This window comes from Gossypium hirsutum, chromosome A02 (genome assembly GCF_007990345.1).
Source record: "Gossypium hirsutum isolate 1008001.06 chromosome A02, Gossypium_hirsutum_v2.1, whole genome shotgun sequence".
Classification (NCBI taxonomy): Eukaryota; Viridiplantae; Streptophyta; class Magnoliopsida; order Malvales; family Malvaceae; genus Gossypium; species Gossypium hirsutum.
Genome location: NC_053425.1, coordinates 1,005,755 through 1,031,819, shown reverse-complemented (window position 1 = coordinate 1,031,819; position 26,065 = coordinate 1,005,755). Strand labels below are relative to the sequence as shown.

The 26,065-nt window shown below is 32.3% G+C and overlaps 5 protein-coding genes and 2 long non-coding RNA genes across 15 annotated transcripts; all 7 read left to right on the top strand.

Moving 5' to 3' along the window:
* Positions 1–23: 23 nt before the first annotated feature.
* On the top strand, positions 24–655 carry LOC121216201 (pentatricopeptide repeat-containing protein At3g26782, mitochondrial). Its single transcript, XM_041091560.1, has 2 exons — positions 24–327; positions 369–655. Exons 1-2 carry the CDS (start codon positions 24–26, stop codon positions 653–655), a joined length of 591 nt encoding a protein of 196 aa, XP_040947494.1.
* A 1,160-nt stretch (positions 656–1,815) lies between these two features.
* Positions 1,816–8,674, top strand: LOC121214398 (uncharacterized). 3 transcript variants are annotated; one of them, XR_005909978.1, is made up of 7 exons: positions 1,816–3,234; positions 3,395–3,444; positions 4,056–4,691; positions 4,792–4,887; positions 5,076–6,703; positions 7,162–7,192; positions 7,285–8,674. XR_005909978.1 is itself a non-coding variant. In XM_041087915.1 (5 exons), the coding sequence occupies exons 1-5, from the start codon at positions 2,046–2,048 to the stop codon at positions 5,583–5,585; spliced, it is 2,481 nt and encodes an 826-aa protein (XP_040943849.1). In that variant the 5' UTR covers positions 1,816–2,045; the 3' UTR covers positions 5,586–7,116. The 3 variants fall into 3 exon arrangements, 1 of the variants encoding a protein (XP_040943849.1); XR_005909980.1 differs by lacking the exons at positions 7,162–7,192; positions 7,285–8,674 and adding an exon at positions 6,828–7,116; XM_041087915.1 differs by lacking the exons at positions 7,162–7,192; positions 7,285–8,674 and having other exon boundaries at positions 5,076–7,116.
* LOC107927322 (zinc finger BED domain-containing protein RICESLEEPER 2-like) lies at positions 5,605–6,898 on the top strand. Its single transcript, XM_016858386.2, has 2 exons — positions 5,605–6,703; positions 6,828–6,898. Exons 1-2 carry the CDS (start codon positions 5,605–5,607, stop codon positions 6,896–6,898), a joined length of 1,170 nt encoding a protein of 389 aa, XP_016713875.2.
* Positions 8,675–11,156: 2,482 nt separating the features above from the next.
* On the top strand, positions 11,157–14,182 carry LOC121214397 (uncharacterized). The gene is made up of 2 exons (XR_005909976.1): positions 11,157–11,945; positions 12,569–14,182. It is a non-coding gene; the product is annotated as an uncharacterized lncRNA (long non-coding RNA).
* Positions 14,183–16,571: 2,389 nt separating this feature from the next.
* On the top strand, positions 16,572–18,594 carry LOC121214396 (DELLA protein 2). 2 transcript variants are annotated; one of them, XM_041087907.1, is made up of 3 exons: positions 16,572–17,814; positions 18,127–18,189; positions 18,428–18,594. In XM_041087907.1, exons 1-3 carry the CDS (start codon positions 16,656–16,658, stop codon positions 18,460–18,462), a joined length of 1,257 nt encoding a protein of 418 aa, XP_040943841.1. In that variant the 5' UTR covers positions 16,572–16,655; the 3' UTR covers positions 18,463–18,594. The 2 variants fall into 2 exon arrangements, with proteins under 2 accessions (XP_040943841.1, XP_040943840.1); XM_041087906.1 differs by having other exon boundaries at positions 16,576–17,814; positions 18,140–18,189.
* Positions 18,595–18,631: 37 nt separating this feature from the next.
* Positions 18,632–23,939, top strand: LOC121214395 (zinc finger BED domain-containing protein RICESLEEPER 2). 5 transcript variants are annotated; one of them, XM_041087902.1, is made up of 7 exons: positions 18,632–19,060; positions 19,161–19,259; positions 19,497–21,182; positions 21,435–21,469; positions 21,571–21,634; positions 22,649–22,733; positions 23,721–23,939. In XM_041087902.1, the coding sequence occupies exons 1-6, from the start codon at positions 18,632–18,634 to the stop codon at positions 22,694–22,696; spliced, it is 2,361 nt and encodes a 786-aa protein (XP_040943836.1). In that variant the 3' UTR covers positions 22,697–22,733; positions 23,721–23,939. The 5 variants fall into 5 exon arrangements, with proteins under 5 accessions (XP_040943836.1, XP_040943833.1, XP_040943830.1 ...); XM_041087899.1 differs by having other exon boundaries at positions 21,571–21,685; XM_041087896.1 differs by having other exon boundaries at positions 19,497–21,309.
* A 367-nt stretch (positions 23,940–24,306) lies between these two features.
* LOC121214394 (uncharacterized) lies at positions 24,307–25,747 on the top strand. 2 transcript variants are annotated; one of them, XR_005909971.1, is made up of 4 exons: positions 24,307–24,753; positions 24,852–24,934; positions 25,049–25,160; positions 25,267–25,747. It is a non-coding gene; the product is annotated as an uncharacterized lncRNA (long non-coding RNA). The 2 variants fall into 2 exon arrangements; XR_005909970.1 differs by lacking the exon at positions 25,267–25,747 and having other exon boundaries at positions 25,049–25,247.
* The last annotated feature ends 318 nt before the right edge of the window (positions 25,748–26,065 follow it).

The window sequence follows — 26,065 nt, the reverse complement described above, 5'->3', positions numbered from 1 at the left end:
TAGCTTTGAAAACCATCGAAGAGATGCGTCTGCAAGTACAATCTCAAGTTTGGGCTCCATTGCTTAGTTCATGTAGGAAACATCATAATATAGAACTCGGTGAATATGTAGCCAAGAAATTGTTAGATTTAAATCCCGGAAACACCAGCAGTTATGTTTTGATGGCTAATATATATACATTGGCTGGTAAGTGGAAGGAAGCAGTTAAAACAAGTAGCATGATGAGGAATAAAGGATTGGTTAAAGAACCCGGTTGGAGCCAGATCGAGATCAATGGCTCGATACATGATTTTATGGCCGGAGATAGACCACATCAACGGTCTGCTGGTATCTATGAAAGTTGAATGAGCTTAATACAAAACTTAAAGAAGCTGGATATGTTGCTGAAACAGATATGGTAGTTCATGACTTGGAAAATGAAGAGAAAGAAGAGTCTATGAAGGTTCATAGCGAGCGATTGGCTGTTGCTTGGGGACTTATCTGTACTGAGCCGGGAACTACTCTTATGATCATAAAGAACCTACAAACTTGTGGTGATTGTCACTCGTTTTTGAAGTTTACTTCCAAGGTTACACGCAGGCATCTCATTGTAAGAGACGGACAACGGTTCCGTCATTTTCAATTGGGTTCATGTTCTTGCAAGGATTTCTGGTGAATTTCTTGGGACTATTTAATCTTTGTCTTGAAAAGAACGTGGTCTCTGAAAAGACATCGGGGTATTTAGTGGACAATGGCAATGTGAGGAAGGCTCTGTTAGTCATTTGGTGCTTGTGTTATGATGGGTTCATAATTGAAGCATTATGAATTGCTGAAATTATCATTCTGGTTCTGCTGAGAAAGGGATACCTCCTATGTTACTGGGATTTGGATATGAGTGTTTATACAAATATTTGTACAGCACAAAAATGTTGGCATGGTTTTTAAAAATTGTAGTAAAAATCAATTGAATAAGATTGAAGCACATTTCCAATCACCAAGGAAATGAATTTGATGATGGTTTAATGTTTCTTTTGGTGATCACCTTCCTTCGCATTTGAAACAATACTTTGTTTATTGCTCTTTAATTATGAAGGACATTGAGTTTGGTGAAACAATTGAAGGTAAATGGACAGAACAGAAGAGATAAGCTTGCTCAATAGAATGTGATGAATGGAGTCTAGCCTAATGTAGTGACTTTCAATTCTTTAATCAATGCATTATGCAAGGAAAAGAGGATGGGATAAGTTGTTACCATGATGGAACTAATGAGTCACTCATAATTGGAGTGTGCTTATTGTTCTTTTTTTTTCGAAAAACATGGAGATTGTGGTGAAACAGATAATTATGTTTCTAGTTAAAGTGACAGAAACGGCAAGCTTCTAACTAAATTGATTAGAACATGAATAGAACATGGAAAGTGGGACCATGATATGTTTTTATTATTTATAAATAGTTAAAAGATTGTCTTTTAACTAAGTTTCTTTCTGTGTAAATCTTGGGAGAATCTTTTTGCAGAAAAAGAAAACATAAAAGTTATCCCACTAGGGACTTTGAGAGACCATGCCTAGACTTTTTTTTTTTCCCTTCTTCTAAAAGATATTATTTAATATGTTAATAGTGGTTTTTTAAATTTTACATGTGAAATTAGAAAATTTATAATGTATTTTTTTTATTTTTTTTGTTTTTTTAAATATTACCTTAGAATAAATAATAAATGGGCTAATAATTAATGTGAGGAAAGGTTCAAGACAGTTGTGCTGCAGCAAATTGAATCGGGTGAGAAGGGTCTGGCAATACATCGTGTTAATGTTTAAATATTAAAACCATCCTTATTCGAACCAACGCGTAATAACTAATAACTGGTTAACATGATTTTGTGTGTAATTTTTTGAAGGTAATTTGTAGGAAGCAAAAAGAAAAGTCAAAGTAGAAACACTGAGTATTCCGCGTAACTGATCAATGACGCGCTTTCCCTAGTGCTTTTACTTTCATTGCTGCTTTCACTTACTTTTCTACCATATTGCTCTTCTGCTTTATCCGAACTCAGTTGAATCTCACCTTGTTTCATGGCTTCTTATGTTTTTGACACCGACACCGACTTGAGATTGTTACTAGACAGCGCTAAAGCTATTGAAGATGGGGATCTGAAAAGCGCCGATGTGTTCCTTCACAACATCTTGATTCTTGCTGATGAGAGACCCTACCTATATCAAAGCAGAGTGGTAAAATACTTTGCGGACGCTCTGGTTCGCCGAGCCTACGGACTGCATCCGGCTTCTCCCAACTTAACTTTCCCGGTGGATCCTGCACCATATTATCATTATGACAGCTACCGTATTAATGGCGTCATAGAAAATGTCATCCATGATGCTTTAATGGAAAAGAATGCTTTGATGGGAAACAGGCGATTGCACCTCATTGATTTCTCCATCCCGTATTCTTTTCAGAATTCAGTTCTTCGCACACTACCGAACTTCTCCGGCGATCCTCTAGCCGTCCGTGTAAGTTACATACTTCCACCATTTCAGGCTAAACATGTAGATGTCTCTGGGGAAATGGAGTTTTTGACTGAGGAAGCCAAGGGAGTTAATGTAAAGTTAGAGGATGAGTTGAAAGTGGCTTATGCCAATAGTTTGGCAGAAGTGGATGAATGTGAAATAGATTTCAAAAGAAGTAGAGAAGATGAAATGGTGGTGGTTTACTATAAATTTAAACTTGATAAGTTGGTAAGAGATGGAAAAGCAATGGAGAGAGAGTTGGTAAGATTGAAGGAGATAAATCCGACGATTGTAATCATGCTAGACTTTTATTCTAATCATGCCCACTCCAATTTCTTGACATGTTTGGAGGATTCATTTCAGTATTCCTTGAAGACTCTTGATTGCTGGGCGGAGTTGGACCTTTATTTTGATGAGGAGTATGAGTGGGAGTGCCACGTAGAGGCATGGGAAGGTAATAATGTAATTAGGCGGCACCCAACTTTGACAGAATGGCAACATTTCTTTTCAATGGCTGGCTTTAGTCGAATTCCATTAAACCACAGGAAAGGGATTGACCTTATTGTTAAGGATGTAAACCCTCTAGATCATTTTTTTTCAATGCGGAATAGATGTTTGCTAGAAATAATGGGGGAGGAAGAAGAGTGTTTGATTTTAGGTTACAAGGAATGTCGAATGTTTTTCTTGTCGGCATGGAAACCCAAAGTTGAAGAAGAGCACTTGAATTTCATTTCCAGCAACGATAAGTTTGGACAAGGTACTTTTCTTTTTCTTTTTTTCAGTTAATATATAGATTAATCGAATTACTTATTTAATTGAAAATTCTCAACACTGCCATTAATCAATCATATATTGCATATGCAGAACTAAGTTATTTTTGCTTATCATTGACTAATTGTAATGGAATTTCTTTGTAGGTTTCAATCCATATCCATCACCTCTTCCGCCTCTTCAACCATTTCTGGAGGTATTAACTTAACTTTTAATTATTTTATGGAATCTTTTCATCATATTATTTATGATTCCGTCCAATTAAAAAAGGATACATTATTATTGATTTGAAAATTTTGCTTAAATATACACATGATATAGAAAAAAAGATATATGTCATATTTCAATTGACGGAATTATAGATGACATGGTGAAAAAAATATAAAAAAATAAAAATTTTGTGCTCGAATTGAATTTTTCATAGTAAAAATTAGAATTAAAATTTAATTATAAAAATATTAATATTAAAATAAAAATATTTTAATTTTTAAAATAATAAAATGAATTTTTTCAAGTAGCCTAGATTAGACCTGAATAAGTTTTTAATTTATTTTTGAAATAGGGTTCAATCGAACTTGATATATGAATACCTCTTTATGTATGAAAGAATCAAATTTGTCTAAATAAGTATAATTATAACATTATGTTTTTTTTAATTTTTTTACAATTACGAATAAAAACAAAAAAAAACCACTTTTTAATTTTATTTCTTTTTTCAAACCAAGAGTACAATATCAAAATTATTTTCATTTAGAGTGTGATTTCAAATTTTATTTTTCGTAATTGCTTCTTATTTAATAATTACAGGGTTTGACATTGAGTCGAGTAGCTGCCTTTGCTGAGATACATGACATACTAAACCATTTATATTGTGAACATAAGTTCTCATCGGCTTTAACATGGGCTTCTAAAGTTGACAATATGCATGAAACTATGTCAGATCCAAACAAGAAATATACTTTTTCAATTCAAAGTAATTCTTGTTATTTGAAAGATTTGAACTCTTATAAATTTATGCGTTCATGTGAATATAAGATTGAGCAAATAATTATTGAGAAAGCACTTGAATCGAAGGACGACTACCATTTTGAGCCATCTATTACTAAGTTTGACATAGACGACTACATTTATCTCCAACGTGCTAAGAATTGTGACGTAGATGTTGTTGTGGCAATCTGTCTACAAAATCGTTACATAAGTAATGATGTTTATGTAGTAGAATTTTATTGGCCTACAACTGAGAGTGAAATATCAAAATTCTTTACTCCTCGTCTCTTCAATGACTTGAAACATATGGAGAAAAAGTTTGTAACAGTAAAGGTTCAAGGCAACGAGAAAGGTATTTCAAACATTCCGACATCTTCGTACACAGCAAGGCCTTTGAAAATAGCTGAAGAAACAGAGGACGTTGATGCAGTAGAAATAAATGGGCTTAATGTCCAGGTAATTGCATTGTCTTATATATTATTCTATTATTTCAACACTAAATTAATCATAAATTAGCATTAATGGTTCTAATGATGATAATATCATTTGCTTTTAGAGGGGAGTGGTTCCAAATTTTCCCCCGCCAATAACTATACAGTCTTCATCAAAAGTTGTTGTAGCTCCTTCTAACACACTAGGACCTCCTAACAAGGTAATTATTTATTCTTACTTGTTAATATCATATATTCTAGTTGATAACTGATTTATAATTTCTAAGATAAAAAGGGTTATTAGGGGAATAGCTTGTCAATATGTATGCTTGAATATAAAAAGTTTAATCAGTGGTCTTATGCTTAAATTATATAATGTAGTATAAATGATTTATTCTCAATTTCGCAGATTTTTCCCAATGGTGACCCTGATAAGAAGAAACAAAATCAAGAAAGCCAGTTGATACTTCTAGTTGATACCAATGAAGGAAGCTTGAGGTTTGATAAAAAAAGGAGTCACATGGATCCTGTGAAAATGATGATTAAGCTTCAATGTCCTTTGGATATGGCTGAGCAAGAAACCTTTAAGAATTTTGTGAAAGGTTTGCAACCCATGTTTGAGTTTCAATCCAAAGATATTTTATCTTATATACATCGCATTTATGACGAAGAGAAGGAGAAACTTCAGCTGTATTTTGATAAGCTTGCTAGTAAATTCAATCTGACAGTGAGTTTGTGGAAGAACAATTCTGGAAAGACTACATATTGCTGTTTGGTATCACATTTTATTGATGATGGTTGGGAGCTAAAGAGGAAGATTCTTGCCTTGAAAGCTTTGGAGCATATCAATGACACAAAGGCTTTAGGCGAAATTATTCGGAGCTTGGTTTTACAAAATATGCTCCATAACTGTGGATAACTCTCTTTTGAATGACAGTATGATTGATCAGATAAAAGAAATTTGTCTTAGTGACCAGGGCTCTGTTTCTTCAGATCATTGGTTCATCAGTTTCACACTTCTTGAGGATGGGTTCCCTGAGATGGATGGCATACTTTTTAAGTTAAGGAAGTCCATTGAATATGTCACTGAAACAAGACATGGAAAATTGAAATTCCAAGAAGCTGTAGATCAAGTGAAGCTACAAGATGGGAAATTATGGGATGATCTTTCTTTCAGGCTGGAATCAGGCTTTGACATACTTGATAGTGCTTTGAGATCAAGAGAAATCTTTTGTAAACTGGAGCAAATTGATGAAAATTTTAAACTAAACCCAACAATGGAGGAATGGGAGAATGCAGTAGCTCTACAGAGTTGTTTGAAATGCTTTGATGATATCAAAGGAACTCAATGCCTTCCTGTAAGTTTGTACTTTCCTAAGCTTTGCGACACATACAAGAAAATTCTTCAGCTGGAAAAAAGCAGTCATTCATTTGTTATATTGATGAAGAGGAAATTCGACCGCTATTGGAGCTTATGCAATTTGGCATTAGCTGTTGCATCTGTTCTTGATCCAAGGTTAAAATTTAAAATTGTGGAGCTCTCATATAGGGTGATTTATGGCCATGACAGTAAGATGCGATTGAACATGTTTCATAAAGTTCTTCGGGATGTCTACTATGAATATGCCAGTGAAGCCAAAAATCTAACTACATCTGCTTCAGTCTTGGATGATTTCAATTGTTCAACAATAGGGCTTGGAAATGATAGTATTTTGGACTCCTTGAGTAAATTTGCATCTGCAAGCAACTTCAATGAGGAGGCCTCATGGAAGTTAGAGCTTGAGCTTTACTTAGATGAACCTTTACTTCCCATGGATGGAGCATTCTTTGACATACTTGGTTGGTGGTGTGATAAATCTCAAAGGTTTCCAATACTTGCAAAGATGGCTCAAGATTTCCTTGCAATTCCGGCATCAATTTCCACATCATGTTCAAATATTGGTACCATGATCAATAATCCAGCCTACAGTAGCTTGAATCCTGAGAGCATGGAAGCTTTGGTATGCAGTGAAAACTGGTTGGAAACTCCAAAAGAAAGTAAGTCTTAACTCCTAATGTGTTTAGATCCTTCAATTATATTTTCCTACACTTTACTTAGAAGGCCTTCTCGGCTCTTTAGTATTACTTAATATCACTTAACAAAGTTGATTTGTTGTTACAGATGATGGAGATAAAGGATTGTATGAAATTGTGATTACACGCCATCCCTATTCCTTTCCGATTGGAGAATGACAAATAAGATTTTTCTTCCTAATTTTTAGCATTTTTAATTAGATTTGAATTTTGTCAACAGGAAAAAAAGTTAAAAATCAGGAGAAAAAATCTGATTTATGATTCTCCTATTGGAAAGGGATAAGGATGACGTGGAATCACAATTTCATACAATCCATACTCAGCCATTGTACATAAATTATGATTAGAAGCTGTCTCCATTGAATTTTTTTGTTTCATACAGTATGAGAATTTAATTCCCTTAATGCATTCTCATTTCATAGGATAAAAGGAAAAGGACCATGGTGTGAACAGGTTCATACTTCATTTCTTTGGTTCTATATATACGTACATTCCTTTGTAGTTATTCATATATTAATGGTTTTATTTGGTTATTACTCTTATAGGATATTAAAGCATATTTACTCTCAAGGTTTACTAGCAAGGAGCATAAACGGCTAGATAAATAGCAAAGGAATGAGTTGAATGGGTATATTGCTAGTTTTGATGTGTTAATATTGGAATATGAAATGATTATTATAATCTAACTATATAAAGAAATTTATGTTTCATAGAAAATTGATTGGACGAGATAAAAAATTTAAATTCCAAGGTAAGATATTGACACCTTTACTCATGGTGCCCCAAAGTGATGAAACTCGAAAAGAGTATTATATTAATGATTCGGTAAGTAATTATCAAATATTTGGGCATAAATCAATTTGGCAATTCAAATATTTGTGTCATGCATTAGTTATAATGTTGTGTTCAATGTTATCATTTTATATTATAATGCAGGTAGTTAATGCTTTCTTCAAATTGCTTAAGAAGAGATCTGAAAAATTTCAAAATACATACATCAATCACTATTCATTTGACTCTCAAATGGCCGTAAGAACTTGTATCTTATCAAAACCTATTGATATTTGAAATTGAAATTGTTATTATTTTATAATCATTATATATATGAAGTACCTTGTATTGCAATTATTAGACTCAGTTGATACAAGTATCCAGATCAGAACTTGAAGTACTAATATGGTTTAAAGCTGAGAAGCTGAGGGGTGTACATAAAGTAAGCTCTTTGATTTTTTTTTTTAATTTCCTTTTTAGCTTGTAATTAACATTTAAATTGTGTTGGTGAATGCAAACGATGAATAGTTTTCAATTATGATACAATAGAAAAAATCAATATAAAATTTTATTTAAATCCCTAATCATAACTAACAAGAACAGATGTAATATTTTGTTGTTTCTTTTTGTGATTGCAGTTGTTTTTACCATTGTGCTTATCATCACATTGGGTTCTATTCTATGTTGATATCAAGGAAAAAACGTTTTCATGTTTGGATCCAGATCCATCTTCCCTAGCACTATCTTACGATTTCGAAAACCATGTTAAAGTATTATTACAATGGTTCACAAGCTTTTTAATCCTGAAGTTAGGTTATAGTGATGCAAATGAATGGCCATTTGGAGTGCATGATAATATCCCAAAGCAAAAAAACTTTGCAACCTTTTATTTACTTGTTATCTTACAAATTTGTCTTTTTTCTTTTGTATTGTAATGTAAAGCTTGGTTGATTGTGGGGTATTTGTGATGAAATGTGGTGATTGTCTTACGCATGGTGATTGTTTTTCTTTTAAACAATAAGACATGGTTCATTTTCGTCGTCGTATTTTTTTTGATATATACCATGGAAGATTACATAGAAAAAGAAAAAAACAATGATTGATGCCTTATATAAGACTCAAAGAGTGGATGTGAATTTGAATTTTTAAAATTTGACATTGTTATATTTTTGTTCTTTACTTTTTTTTATGCATGTATGATACTTTCGCTCTCGGATCTATGTTTAGTTTCTATGTCAAAAAGAAAAACAATTTTCATATTAATTAATTAAAAATTATAGGCTTAATAATTAATTTGGTACTCGAGTTTGACACTTTTTTTAATGTGGTATCAGTGTTATTTTTTAGTTCAATTTGGTATTTATATTTGAAAAAAATTATATATTTTGATATCTAAAGGTAACGGTGTTAACTTTTTAATGTTTAATTCAGATTTTAAGGTTGATTTAATGAAATTTAAATACTAATATTATTACATGTTTCAATTTTTCATGATTTTGTTAAAAAAATAAATTTAGCGTTTACGTTTAATTTTGTGAAATACAATAAGATCGAAAATTTGATTTGAGTTTTAGGATTGATTTGATGACATAAGTGCTAATATTATTATCTAATTATAGATTTTCATCAAATCAACTCTAAAACTTGAATTAAACACTAAAAAATTAACATTGTTAATTTTAGGTACTAAAAAATGAATTTTTTTGTTTAAACTAAACATGTCTCTGAGTCAAGTAAGGTCAAGCCTAAATGTAAAATTTTTAATGATTGGGCTCAAGTTTGGTCTAACCAAATAACTTTTATAACCATTTATAAGATATTAAAATATATCATTTAATATTAATATATACTATAATTAAATTTAAAATAAAATTATTTAATTTAAAATCTTGTCGGTTGGCCTAAAGAAAAGAATCTTTACTGAAGTTGGGTCAAGCAAGGCAGGCCATTTAATCTATGGACAAGAAAAAAGGGCTAACTATTTACAAATATGAGTAGGTTTGGTCAAAATTTTAGGCTCGTATTTCGAGTCAATGTAGACTTCGGCAAATATAAAATGTATTAATTTCATGCCTAAGCTTAGCACGAACTTAACTCGACCTGGCTCATGAACATCTCTATTTAATATTTGAACTTCCATTCCATCAACGAAATTGATATCTTTGCACTAACATAAATAATTTGTGTTTGACGTGATACTAATAATGTTCCACATAGTAATCTCTCAATATGTAACATGAAAAACATAAATACAAAATTTTAAAATTATATAAATTAATAAAAAATAAAAAATTTCATATTTAAATAATCATTTATATTCTTTTATGTGTTTTAAATAACTTTATATATTTTTAATTTTTTTAAATAAAAGATCAGTTTTTATTATTATTATAAAAGATCCACTTAATAAATTGGAAACAACAAAATAATAATTTTGCTTATAAAATATTTATATTTCATCGCACCTCAAAAAAGATATTGATATTAGATGGAGGATGGAACTATAATGCTATTATTACTAATAATATTATTTAAGTATAATAAAATATAATTTTGTTAAGCAAAAAAATAACCCGTAGGTATAAATTTTAATCAATGCATGTTAGGCTCGCCCGAAAAATGGAACGGTTTGAGTAAAAATATAGGCCCGAAATATGGATTTGGGAAAAAAATGAGGCCCATTTAGAAAATAGGCCGGGCTCGGGTAAAACTTTTTTGGCCCGGGTCATACCCGGCCCGAATTATATGCCGAAAAATGGAACGGTTTGAGTAAAAATATAGGCTCAAAATATGGATTTGGGAAAAAAATGAGGCCCATTTAGAAAATAGGCCGGGCTCGGGTAAAACTTTTTTGGCCCGGGTCAAACCCGGCCCGAATTATATGCTAAATATTTTTTATTTTTAATCATATTTACATTTTATTTTCAATTTTAATATAATCACTTTTTATTATATTTTCAATTTATGTATTGTTTTAAGAATTATTTTAGTATCATTTTTTATTTGTTTCTTGTTTTAATATTTGTTTTAAATATATTTGATTTATTATATTTTAAAATTTTTTTATTTAATAAAATAAATTAAAAAAAATTAATATGGGCCGGGCCAAGCCAAGTTCGGGCTTAACAATTTTATTTTGGGCCCCTCAAACCCAGCTTGGCCCGGTCTATGCACACCTCTAGTCATAATTAAAATATCCACTTACCTAATTTTTTTTAATAAAAATGTAAATAAACAAAAAAAAATCAATGAACATGAATAGAACATGGAAAGTGGGACCAAGAAACTTTTTTATTATTTATAAATAGTTAAAAGATTGTCTTTTAACTAAATTTCTTACTCTGTAAATCTTGGGAGAATCTTTTTGGAGAAAAAGAAAACATAAAAGTTAACCCATTAGAGACTTTGAGAGACCATGCCTAGTCTTTTTTTTTTTTTCTTCTAAAAGATATTACCAAGTGAAATTAAAAAAGTTATAATGTAATTCACACACACACACAAAAAAAAGGTTATCATGTATTTTATTTACTTTTTAGTTTTTAAAATATTACTTTAGAATAAATAATAAATGGGCTAATAATTAATGTGAGGAAATGTCCAAGACAATTGGGCTGCTGCAAACTTAATCGGGTGAGAAGGGTTAAGATACATCGATGATTTGGGCTAGGGTAATAAGATACTGTCATCTGACGGTGAACGAAGATCTCCAGATGACAACACGAACAACCCTTGCTTCGATGGAGCATGGGGAAGAGAAGCAGGGGGTGCGAGAGTCGATGGGCATTCAATCGTCATGATGATGATTGGGAAATCGGGGGAGTCAAGGCAGCGGCGATGAAATTGATTTGGGGGCTACTCGTCTGGTTAGGCCTCGCTCGGGGCTTGAGGAACTGCAAGAGAATATGGTGACCTTGACGGAAGGAGTCCTTGATTCAGTAGAATATTCAGTGGTGGTCTTTAAAAAAAATGGCCAACCCAATATAATAGTCCGATTTAGACCCTAGTCAGAACAGTGGTTTCGAAACCATAAATCGTAAAATTATTTTAATATTATTTAGAGTGTTTACAGCATGTGAATTGCTATGTGTAAAAGTTTCATGAAGTAATTTTAGCATTTGAATGCGTAATTACGAAAAAAGACCTAATCACATAAAATGTAAAAGTTGCATGTTTTTTATTAAAGTACCTAGTCGCTATGGTTTATTAAAGTAAAAATCCTTACATGTCAATTAGACCACTATTTGAGATAGTGGATATGCATGGAGTGCAATCATAATGTCTCGTTGGTGTTGGGAATAATTATTAGTAAATAGAATAATTAAAAGAAAAGAAAGAAACAAAAAAAATGGTCATCTTCATCTTCTTCTTCACCGAAAAAATCAGCAAAGAAAGAGCTTTGAAAGCTTGATTTTTTCAGCCACAAAATCCCTTGCATGTAAGTGAAATTGGTGTTCGTTTTTAATGATTTTCATGTTTTTGAAAACCTTGTGTCTTACTCTAGCTAAAGAGAGGATTAATTTACAATATGGTTAAAAATTTAGAGTTTTGCCATGAAAGCATGATAGTTGCTTATGAAGTTTAATGGAAGAAAATGAAACCTTGTTGGGTGTTAAACACTTTTTGTTAAGTGATTTTTGATGAAATTATCGATTAGAGATTAAATTGATAAATACAAAAATTGTGTTAACAAGTGAAATTGTGAAATTTATAGGCTGCTGTAGGCTTATAATATATTGGGATAGGCTTGAGTGTGTTGAAATTTCATGAGTTTCATTTTTATGAGCCTAGGGACTAAATTGTAAAAAAGTTAAAATATTCGAGGCAAAAATATAATTTTTCCATAAAGTGAATTATAGGTTGTTTTTGATACCATGAATATTTGGCTAAGCTCAATTTTGGTTAAAAATGGTTAATTTGTATGTTTTGAGCTCAGTGACTAAATTGAATAAAAGTAAAATTTTAGGGGTAATTTTGTAAAAATATCAAAAATGATCAATTTGTATGAAATGAATTTTTTTACTGTCTAAATTAATATATTAAATAAAATTATTAATTTAGATCAAGATCGGGTGGAAAAATCAAGGAAAATGAAAAATTTCCAAAATGCCCCTGAACTTTGGTATTTCTACAATTTAGTCAGGTAAGTTCGTACGTATTAAGTATTATTATATTAAGCATTTAATGCGTTGAAATCATATAAATGAAATATTTATGAGTATTTTAATGATTAATGATTTATCGACCAAACGAACGGCACTTAGTGTGCGAAGTATTGAGGATGACACTTAGTGTGCGAGACATCTGAAATGGCACTTAGTGTGCGAGACATTTGAAATGGCACTTAGCGTCCGAAGTATTGAGGATGGCACTTAGTGTGCGAGACATCCGAAATGGCACTTAGTATACGAAGTATTGATGATGACACTTAGTGTGCGAAACATCCGAAATGGCACTTAGTGTACGAAGTATCGAGGATGGCACTTAGTGTGCGAAACATCCGGTATAGCACTTAGCGTGCAAGACATCGATTGTGCAGCGACATTTCGTGTAAGTATGATTTTGTTATGGATCGGTACAGGTATGTACATGGATGTATGAGCTTGTTAATAAACATTATTATAATTGAGATTTAATGCTGTATATTTGAATTGTTGATGATTATGATTGTACGGAAGTATTTTATGAAAATTTAGCATTGGAAAACCCAGTTGAACCTTAGGAATAAATTAAGATACAAAGGGCATGTCATTAAAGTTACATTGATTTGGCTTCGAGCCATGATATTAGCACTTAGTGTGCAAGATTCCCGAGTATCCAATATTTATTCCAAATGGTTCAATGGGTATATCAAAAATATGGATGAGTATGAAATTGGTACGAGATGGTACAGGTATGTACAAGAACTGTACAAGCATTGAATTGATGAAATTTGTGAATTTCGTAGCTAACCTTGTGAATGAATGTATGATAGGTTGGTGGAACAATATGAGTTATATTATGATATGTTTATTCATTTAAATTGTGGTTCAATGGATATGAGAAAAAGGTAAAGATTGAAAAATTCTTCAATTTGAATTGCTATTGAAAGAATGGAGAAGAATGAGTTTTTGGATGATTAAAATATATTTAGCTATATGGTTGATATGTGAATGCACATAAGTAATGTAAACTTATGTCATAATGTTTTGTAATAATTTGCTAGTTCATGTGATGTTTAAAATTGAAAGGCTAATGTTGGTTAGGCTAAGGCCAAGGCATATTGGAGTGACTTAAATAAATTATGCTTATAAATTGAAGTTATAGGCTTTACTTCTTTGAATTACAAACTTACTAAGCATTTTATACTTACGTCGTTTTAAAATTCCTTGTGTATCTAGATATCGGAAGTTCGCGCGGTTGGAAGAGTCAGAGACATCATCACACTATCTATTGGCTATTTTGGTACTCATGGTTTATTATTTTTGGGTTATAATGGCATTGTATAGGTTGTTGGGCCAATGTAGCCTACATGATTTGGTCAAGTATTTAGCCATTTGATTTGGCTTTTTTTTTTGATAAATGTTGTTGTGTATATATAAGTAAACGGCCTCGTCATATTGATATATGTATCATCATGGTTATGTGTGCTAGTATGAGATGATATATGATTGATATTGGTTGGCTTTGAATGCATGATAAATGCCACTTGGATGTTGAGGTTTATATGAGAAATATTGTAAAGAAAGGAAATGAAGTTGTTATAAACTTGATTATTAACATTTTATACTAAAATAGTTTTGGACAGTAGCAATAGTCTGACTTTGAAAATTCATCAAAAATTTTTGAAATTTAATTAGATATGAAATTAAAGCTTAATGAGTCTAGTTTCACATAGAAGAAATGATGCATGAAATTGCATTTTATATTAGGAGATATTTAAGTTGATGTGAGACAGAGTCAGAATGATTTTCGAAATCCCTTGTCTTGACTTGAGAAAATCATTATAAATTGTGAAAAAATAATTATTGGTTATACTTTATATGCTTGAAATTCTTAATGAATCTATTTTCAAGAGAAATAGATAGGAATATTATCCGAGTCTTGTACTATGAGATAATTAATTTTTAGTGAAGAAGGGTCAGAACTGTCAAATAGCAGAATAGAGATGACTTTAAAGAATAAACTATACTTATTGGCTAAACCAAAAATTCTGGATATTTTATGGAAAGTATATATGTGAATCTAGTTTCAGGAAAAATTAACGAATCTTAATTTGGAGATCCGTAGCTCCAGATAAAAATAATTTAGTGATTGTGAGTCAAGAGGACAGCTTTGGTAAATTGTGTAATTGTTCTGTAAACTCCGGTGATGCTCCGTAACCCTGTTTCGGCGATGAATATGGGTTTGAGGTGTTACACCCAGGCTTTCGACAAGAGCAACAACAAGCGGAGCCGAAGCTTTGGGGTTTAGATTAGACCATAGTAGCCTAGAGAGTTGGGGGAAGAATAGTGGAGTTAAAAAAATAGTAATAATAATAAAACTAAATAAGACCATAAGGATAAAAGAAAGAATCCTTGAAGATATCAAAAGAGGAAGTTGTTCAACTATTTGGAGAGGGATCACAAAACTATGGCCATTACTGAAAGAAAATTTGGGTTGGGACATTGGAATAGGAATCTTGGTTTGCTGTTGGGAGAATTCTTGGATCTCAAAAGTAGGACCGTTGAAAATGTATGTCTCTACCACGGATAGGCCGATCACAGACTATTTTCTTAGAGATATGGTGATAGAGGATAGAGCATGCAATATGGAAGCTTTTAAGGACCGACTGTTGAAAGAAGTTGTCAAAAGGATCACAAGTATCTCTCCACCACGCCCTTTAGCTGGCTCTGATAGAATCTTTTAGATACATACAACAAATGGAGGATTTTCGATAAGAAATGCATATCATATGTTAAAATTAGATACGTGGGATGCAAGAGATTCTAAGTGGAAAGCCGTCTGGAAGTATCAAGGACCGCATCATGTTTGCTTCTACTTATGGCTCGTTTGCAGACAAAGACTGCTTACTAATCGAGAATGTGTATGAACGGGCATTGGACAAAGTATGTCCTGCCCAGTTTGCCACCACGAGATAGAAGGTATCTTACATGTCTTTAGGGATTGCCCGGATACTAAAAATATTTTAAAGTACTTTGTGCCAAGAAGTCGCCAATTGTTCTTCTTTTTTTTTTTTGGAACCTCTCAAATTGGGTCAGAACAAACCTGGAAAATTCTGGATGGACGTTAGGGAAAAGGGTGACTTGGTCTACTCTTTTTGGTTTGTTAGTATGACGCATATGAAAAAAATAAAAATCTCTTTGTGTTCCAAGGTCTACCTTGGAATTTCAGGGAACTATTAAGATTTTAGTGAGTTGGACAAAACAATACAACATAGTGCATAATTTAGAATTGTCCAGAGGAGACAATTTAAAGTGTGATGTTTTTCTAAGCAAGCCTTGGAATGATAGGATAAGTGATTATTAAAATTTTAGGTAGTTAGTTTTGTTATGTTTTGTTTTATTTTTCACGCAAAAAAAAACGTGATAACTTTTTTTAAATTCATGTAAATCACTGAAAATATATATATTTTTAAAAAATTTAGACAATAACGTGACACAATTTTAAAATACAATATTATCACATGATCCAAAAGTAAAACAAATATTAATTAATTAGTGATAGATAGATAGATTGGGAAACAAATATTAATTAATTAGTGATAGATAGATAGATTGGGAAATGTATGAACATATTTGACATTCGATATTCTTATGCATTATACATTGGGAATGTTAATGTTGAAGTTGGTTTGTGACAACACATCGTGTTAATGTTTAAATATTAAAATCAACGCGTAATAACTGGTTGATCTGATTCTGTAAGTCTCAAAAATGAAAATAATGAAAGGAAAAAGGAGATATTACTTAATTTGCAGGCAGGTAAATTGTAGGAAGCAAAAAGAAAAGTCAAAGTAGAAACAGTGAATATTCCGCGTCACGACAAGCTTTTCCTACTGCTTTTGCTTTTCCTGAATTATACATATCAATCATTGCTGCTTTCACTTACTTTTCTACCATATTTCTCTTCTGCTTTACCCAAACTCTGTTGAATCTCACCTTCTTTCATGGCTTCTTCTGTTTTTGATACCGACACCGACACCGCCTTGAGATTGTTACTATCCTGCGCTAAAGCTATTGAAGATGGGGATCTGAAAAGCGCCAATGCGTTCCTTCACAACATCTTGATTCTTGCTGATGAGAGACCCTACCTATATAAAAGCAGAGTGGTGAAATACTTTGCGGACGCTCTGGTTCGCCGAGCCTACGGACTGCATCCCGCTTCTTCCTACTTCACTTTCCCGGTGGATCCTTCACCATATTATCATTGTGGCAGCTACCTTATTAATGGCGTCATAGAGAATGTCATCCATGATGCTTTAATGGAAAAGAATGCTTTGATGGGAAACAGGCGATTGCACCTCATTGATTTCTCCATCCCGTATTCCAGTTTTCAGAATTCAGTTCTTCGTACACTACCGACCTTCTTCGGCGATCCTCTACCCGTCCGTGTAAGCTACATACTTCCACCATTTCTGAAAAAATATGTAAAGTTCTCACACCAAATGGAGTTTTTGACTATGGATGCAAAGGAAGTTAACGTAAAGTTGGAGGATGAGTTCAAAGTGGTTTATGCCAATAGTTTGGCAGAAGCGGATGAATTTGAAATAGATTTCAAAAGAAGAGAAGATGAAATGGTGGTGGTTTACTATAAATTTAAACTTGATAAGATGGTAAGAGATGCAAAAGCAATGGAGAGAGAGTTGGTAAGATTGAAGGAGAAAAATCCGACGATTGTAATCATGCTAGACTTTTATTCCAATCATACCCACTCCAATTTCTTGACGTGTTTCAAGGATTCATTTCAGTATTCCTTGAAGACTCTTGATTTCTGGGCGCAGTTGGAACTTTTTCTTGAAGAGGAGTATGAGTGGGACTGCAACATAGAGGCATGGGAAGGTAATAATGTAATTAGGCGGCACCCAACTTTGACAGAATGGCAACATCTCTTTTCAATGGCTGGCTTTAGTCGAATTCCATTAAACCACAGGAAAGCTATTGATCTTATTGATAAGTTTGACAGGTTTGTGGAAATAATGGGGGAGGAAGAAGAATGTTTGATTTTAGGTTACAAGGAATGTCCAATGTTTTTCTTGTCGGCATGGAAACCCAACGTTGAAGAAGAGCACTTAAATTTCAATTCCAGCAACGATAAGTTTGGACTAGGTAGTTTTCTTTTTCTTTTTTGCCATTAATCATATATTGCATATGCAAAACGAAGTTATTTTAATTATAGTATTAGTTTAATCATATATTAAATATTATAACTTATTTTAAGTTTAAAAAATATAATTTCATGACATTATTAGTTTAATAATATATTAAATATAAATTCAGTTAAACAGAAACTGACCAAATTAATTAAAGCTAATCGTTCATTCTTAATTTTATAATAAATCATCTTCAATCGTCTTTTCCTTAACTTATTTTTGGATAAAAGTTATTTTTGTTTATCATTACGCTGACTAATTGTAATAGAATTTCTTTGTAGGTTTCAATCCATATCCATCACCTCTTCCGCCTCTTCAACCATTTCCGGAGGTATTAATTTTACATTTTATTATTTTATGGACTCTTTCCATCACTTATTTATGGTCCCTACTTAAAAAAAAAAATTAACCCTTTATTTTTTCACTCAATTAAGTATTTAAATTTTCAAAATACATTAAAAAGACCTTCAAATTTATTTTCATTTAAAGTACAATTTTAAAATTATTTTCATTTAGAGTGCGATTTCAAATTTTGTTTTTAGTAATTCTTTCTTATTTAATAATTACAGGGTTTGGCATTGAATCGAGTAGCTGTCATCGCTGAGATACATGACATACTAAACCATTTACATTGTGAATACAAGTTTTCATCGGCTTTAACATGGGCTTCTAAAGTTAACAATATGAATGAAACTATATCGGATCCAAATAAGTATACTTTCTCAATTTAAAGTAATTCTTGTTATTTGAAAGATTTTAAGTCTCATCTATTTATGCATTTATGTGAAGATAAGATTAAGCAAACCATTATTGAGAAAGCAATTGAATCAAAGGACGGCTACCATTGTGAACCATCTATTACTAATCTTGATGGTGAAGACAATCCATATCCGGTAGATGTAAAGAAATATGACATAGATGTTGTTGTTGCAATCTGTCTACAAAATCGTTACACAAATAACGATCTTTATGTAGTAGAATTTTATTGGCCTGCAATGGAGAGTGAAACATCAAAATCTCTTGCTCTTCGTATCTTCAATGACTTGACTCATATAGAGAAAAAGTTTGTAACAGTAAAGGTTGAAGGCACCGAAAAAGCTATTTCAAACATTCCAACATCTTCGGACACAGCAACACCTTTGAAAATAGCTGAAGAAACAGAGGATGTTGATGCAGTAGAAATAAACGGGGTTAATGTCCAGGTACTTACATTGTCTTATATATTATTCTATTATTTCAACACTAAATTAATCATAAATTAGCATTCATGGTTCTAATGATGATAATATCATTTGCTTTTAGAGGGGAGTGGTTTCAACTCTTCCTTCACAAATGCCTACACATTCTTCATCAAAGGTTGTTGCAGCTCCTTTTAACACACCAGAAGGACCTCATAACCAGGTAATTATTTATTCTTCCTGGTTAATATCATATTCTAGTCGATAACTGATTTATAATTTCTCTATGAAAGATGTTAGTTTAATTATTTTTTTACACTCAAATTATTCATCTTTCACATTTAAATCCATCTAATGGGTCTAAAACTTAAAATCAAGTGTTTTTCAATCTAATTAGTTCCAAAGATCAAATGACTTATATAAAGTAGTATACATGATTTATTATTCTCAATTTTCTTAGATTGTTTCCTATGGTGACCCTGAGATTGGCAAAGCAAATAAGGAGAAAGTTCCAAGAACCAAACGGAGAAACTTGAGGCCTAAGACTGGCAAAGGAAATAAGGAGAAACTTCCAAAAACCATACAGGCAAGGTTGACGTCTGCGGTTTGGAAGGACTTTGTTAAGTGTCTAGACGTAGTAACGGGCAAAGAAAAATCCAGATGTACACATTGCTCCACGGAACTTACAAGGAAAAAGAAGAGGGGAACCAAACACATGAAAAACCATTTGATTTACCACTGTCCAGTAATGAAAATACAAAGGCGCTTGAATTTTGTGAAAATGATTATCAAGCATCGATATCCATTGGATATGGCTGATCAAAAATTCTTCAAGAATTTTGTGAAAGATATGCAACCCATGTTTGAGTTTGAATCGAAAGATATTTCATCTTACATACGTAGCATCTATAAGGAAGAGAAGGAGAAACTTCAGCTGTATTTTGATAAGCTTGCCAGTAAATTCAATCTGACAGTAAGTTTGTGGAAGAACAATAGTGGAAAGACTGCATATTGCTGTTTGATAGCACATTTTATTGATGATAGTTGGGAACTAAAGATGAAGACTCTTGGCTTGAGAACTTTGAAGGATATCAATGACACTAAACCTGTTGGTGGAATTATTCAGAGCTTAGTTTCGGAGTGGAATATAGGCAGTAAAGTATGTTCCATAACTGTGGATAACTCTTTTTTGGATGACAGTATGGTTCAACAGATAAAAGAAAATTGTCTCAGTAATCTAGTCTCCCTTTCTTCAAGTCATTGGTTCATCAATTGCACTCTTCTTGAGGATGGGTTTCGTGAGATGGATGACCTACTTTTTAATTTAAAGAAGTCCATTGAATATGTCACTGAAACAAAACATGGAAGATTGAAATTCCAAGAAGCTATAGATCAAGATGGGAAATCATGGGATGATCTTTCCTTCAAGCTGGAATCAGACTTTGGCATACTTGATAGTGCTTTGAGATCAAGAGAAATCTTTTGTAAACTGGAGCAAATTGATGTCAATTTTAAACTAAACCCATCAATGGAGGAATGGGAGAATGCAGCAGCTCTACAGAGTTGTTTGAGATGCTTTGATGATATCAAAGGAACTCAATCCATTACTGTAAGCTTGTACTTTCCAAAGCTTTGTCACATATACAAGAAATTTCTTGAGTTGGGAAAAAGCAATCATTCATTTGTTACATTGATGAAGAGGAGATTCGACCACTATTGGAGATTATGCAATTCGGCATTAGCTGTTGCGTCTGTTCTTGATCCAAGGTTAAAATTTAAAATTGTGGAGTTCTCATATAGAGTGATTTATGGCCATGATAGTAAGGTGCAATTGAGCACGTTCCGTGAAGTTCTTACGAATGTCTACAATGAGTATGCCAATGAAACCAAAAATCAAACTACATCCGCTTCAGTCCTGGATGATATCAATTGGCTTGGAAATAATTCTGTTTGGGACTCCTTCAGTGAATTTGTAACTGCAAGCAACTTTAACGAGGCCTCATCGAAGTCAGAGCTTGAGCTTTACTTAGATGAACCTTTACTTCCCAAGGATGGAGCAATCTTTGACATACTTGGTTGGTGGTGTGATAAATCCCAAAAGTTTCCAATACTTGCAAAGATGGCTCGAGATTTCCTCTCGATTCCGGTATCAATTTTCACACCATGTTCAAATATTAAGGCCACGATCAATAATCCAGCCTACAATATCTTGAATCCTGAGAGCATGGAAACTTTGGTATGCAGTGAAAACTGGTTGGAAACTCCAAAAGGAAGTAAGTCTTTACTCTTAATTTGTTTAGATCCTTCAATTATATTTTGCTACACTTTATTTAGGGTCTACTCTGTTCTTTAGTATTACATTATCTTATCACTTAACTGTGTTGATTTGCTATCACAGATGATGGAGAAAATCATGAACCCACACAAACTACGGTAGGCATTGTACATAAATTATGAGTAAAAGCTGTCTCCATTGAATTTTTTTTTCATATACCTTGAAAACTGAATTACCTTAATGCATTTTCAATTCATAGGATAAAGGAAAAAGGAAGCTGGATGAGGACACTTGTGTCAGAAAAAAATCCAAACCTTCAAATTGTGAGAAAGCTATTAGTATCGAAGTTATTGTCAAAGATTCCAACAACAATGGTATTTGATCTTGTAACAGCCCGTTTTCAGTGAAATCGAAATAGTGGTTTTGGAACCACAAATCCGAGCCAGAAAGAAAATTTATTTTAATATTATTGCATGATTTGCATGATGATAGGAAAGATGTATGAAGATTGTGATAAGAAAATTTCACTGATATTATATTTAATTAGGGAAATGACCAAATTGCATAAAATGTAAAAGTTGAGTTCTAGTAGCTAAAATGATCAAATAGCTATGAAATTCAAAATAAGAGGTCCTTATTTGGTAATTAGACCACTGAAGAAAAGTTAGTAGATATTTTTGGTGATTCATACATGGAAAATTAGAAAAAGAAAAGGATAAAATTGGAAAGTTAAATAATTAAAGATGATAAATAAAATAAATATCAAATAACATCATTTTATATAATCTTCTTCACCAAAAATACATGGAAACCCTAGAACAGAGAAAGGAAACTAATCAAGCTTAATTAAGTATGAATTCTTGTCCGTTTTTAGTAATTTTTATATTTTTGAGATCGAAATAGTTTATTCTATCTATTTTGGGGATTAATTTGCAAAGATATAAGAGTATAGAACTTTTTTCATGGATGAATATACTGAAATTTTAAAATTTATGGTAGAAAATGAAAGGTTGTTGATAGATAAACAACTTTTACAATAAACAACTTTTACAAAGTGAATTTTGATGAAAACATGATTTAGGGATTAAATTGAAAAATTGTAAAACCTAAGAAAAAATTCTGATTTTTGTGAAATTCATGGGCTGTTATTGTGACATGTAAAATTCGGTTAGGCTTGAAATAAGGATTAAATTGCTTGAATTTCATTTTCCGAGCCTAGGGACGAAATTGTCATTTATGAAAAGTATAAGGGCAAAATGATAATTTTGCCTAGGATGTGAATTGAATCCAATAGAATATGAAATGTAATAAATTGATGATTAAATTCATTTACATAGATCTGGAAAGAACAAATATGGAATTGGAGCGAGGAAAACAAAAAGTAACGGATTAGTAGATTTCCATGTACGAATGATTATCGAGGTAAGTTTGTGTAACCAAATTGCATTTATATGTTTATGCTTGAATTGAATGTAGTATGTGATTATATGAAATTATATGAATGTTATAAGAATATGAAATAATCATATGTTCGAAAAATGTTGGAAAATGTTAAATTCCGTTTAAATAATGAATTTCTATGGATATATGGTTTTCCATATTGAATGAGGTCCTGCATATGTTGCGGACAAAATATAGCTTGGACAAGCAATCCTGTTAAAAGCCCTCTCGAGCATCCTGTTATTTAGTTCTTGCGAGCATTCCTGATCGGTAGTGATTCTGTATGTGTTACGCATTACTGCAGTTCTTTGTGAGCGTCCTGTTACATGATTCGATCCGTTGTGATCTTGCATAATATGCGGACACAAACACAGCTCTTTATGAGCATCCTGTTAAGCTCGCTTGAAATCCCTGTTAAATGGCTATCTCGTGCTCTCTGATAATAACTCTTCGGAGTTACATGTTAAGCTCTATGAGCTCCCTAATTAAAACTCTTATGAGTTTCCTGTTTAGCCCGGATAAGCGTCTTGTTACATGGCTCATATGAACATCTTGATATGTGGCTCGAGAGTGTGCTTCTTGATTATGTGCCCCTGAACATGAATTGACGAATTACTGATTTCTGCACCTTGTGTGTACTACTAGAATATCCATCGAAATTTCAATGATTCAATGGATATAAACTCCCGGAATGAGAAATATGAGTTTAAATGAATTTATATCTCAAATGTTCCTGAAATAGATAGAAATTTCTAGCTTGATGAGCTCATCTTTATTGGCTTGAAACTTATGTTATTTACATGACTAACTTGTTGAATAAGTGCATGTGATTAGGGAATTGGCCAAAATGACTTGGATGCATGTTTTGTATGTTTATTATAAATTATTATAAATGGTAAGTTAAGTTCCTGTTATACGAACTTACTAAGTATTAAATGCTTACTAGGTTTATTTTACTCTGTTTTATAGTGCTCGGAAGCTCATAAATGTTAGAGATCAGTCGGAGTATCATCACACTATCCATCTGTTCGTTTTGATATAAATAGTAAACTTATTTTGATATAATGGCATGTATAGGCTAACTTGGCCAATTGTTGGCTTGTAAATGGTTGTATGTAATCTAGCCATTGGAATGGCTAGTAATGGTTTGTTATGGTTATATCATGATAAATACATATGTGTTTAGTATGGTTTGATTGAGTTGTGTTAAGCATGTATGTTTATAAAAAGGTAAGATTATAAACATGAATGCATGTGATGATATATCATGCTAGATGTTAAAGTTGGCTTGGTTATAATGATTGAATTGTTTGGTATATGTTTAGCAAGTATTGGTGTAGGTTGTTGGCAAAATGGGTGAGAAATAAGGCTTGAAAAATAGCCTTATTTTGTCCACACGGGTAGACACACGGGCATGTGTCTTGGCTGTGTGAACAAGCATATGGTTTAGCCGCGTGTCCCCTACATCCTTAAATTTGAGAAACAAAATGCTTTGAATTGATCACACGGGTAGAGACACGGGTGTGTGTCTCAGCCGTGTGTGACACATGGCCTGCACACGGGCGTGTGTCTTGGCCGTGTGACCAATTCAAAGCATTTTGTTTCTCAAATTTAAGTATGTAGGGGACACGCGGCTAAACCACATGCTTGTTCACACGGCCAAGGCACATGCCCGTGTGTCTACTCGTGTGGACAAAATAAGGCTATTTTCCAAGCCTAATTTCTCACCCATTTTGCCAACAACTTACACCAATACTTGCAAACATATACCAAACAATTCAATCATCATAACCAAGCCAACTTTAACATCTAGCATGATATATCATCACATGCATTCATGTTTATAATCTTACCTAATCATGGAAGCAACATTGCTGCCTCGATCCAAATTTCAAATGATGAACCATTATTGAACAATAATCAATTTGATCAGTTTCAAAGCTCATCCTCCGAGTCTGATGATGAGACAACATTGAAGGAGAAAGGGTCATGGCGTAAATAGGTTCATACTTTATTTCAATTTTTTTTATATACATTCCTTTACTTTTATGCATATACTAGTGCTCTTACATTGTGAATTTTATTTTCTTGTTATTATAGGATGTTCGGACATATTTAGTTTCAAGCTTTACAAAGAATGAGTAAAAACGATTAAACAAATGGAAAATGAGTGAGTTGAGTAGGTATGTTGCTAGTTTTGATGAGTTAATATTGGAATAAGAAATGCCATTATATAGCTACATATATATATATATATTATAGTTTATGTTTCACAAACAATCTAATTTATTTCACAGAAAATTGATTGGACGAGACGAGGAATTTAAATTAATGGGCGAGAAACTAGCATCTTTACTCATGGTGCCTCGTAGTGATGAGACTCAGTTAGAGTAATATATTGATGATTCGGTAATTACTTATCAAATATATTGTGATTGAGCTATAATTTTTTTTAATTCGTATATTGGTTCTATACAGATAAACCAATTATATTAATTATTTACTTTATATGTAGGTTGTTAGTACTTTTTTCATATTGCTTAAGAAGAGATCTGACAGGCTTTCAAAGACATACATCGATCACTATTCATTTGATGCTCAGATAGTTGTAAGAACTTTAATATTATAAAAAATTGTTGGCATTTCGAATTAAAATTATTAATATCTTATATAGGATTATATAGAAAGAACCATTTAACTTATATATGTTTTGCAATTATCAGACTTTCTTGATAACAGGATCCAAATTAAAACAAGAAGTATTAGATTGGTTTAAAGTCGAGAAGCTAAGAGGTGTCCACAAAGTAAGCTCAAAAGCCTTTGCTACATGTTTTAAAATTTCATTATAGTTTGTGATGTGATTGGAATTTTAATTATATTCATTATTATAGAAGTAATAGATGTAATTTTTTACATTACAGTAAGAAAAACCAATCGTAATCTAAATCGTTGATTTATCGACAATAATTGTTTTCTTCTTCTTTTTTGATCTGTGATTGTAGATGTTTCTGCCAATGTGTTTATCAGCACATTGGGTTCTTGTTAAGAAATGGAATCTGAAGAATACTTCTCAAAAATTAAAAATGAGTAAAAGCCATTACATCTGTTTATATACAAGAAAAATAATTGAAGTAACTGCTAACAAACTTCTAATTAATTAACAGATCCTAATCATAACACTCCCCCTCAAGTTGGAGGTTGAAAGACATCTTTAACTCCTAACTTGGTAACCAAATAACCACGTTGTTGAATTCCCAGAGCTTTGGTCAACACGTCAGCCAACTGTTCTTCAGAAATAACATGTTCAGTTTGAA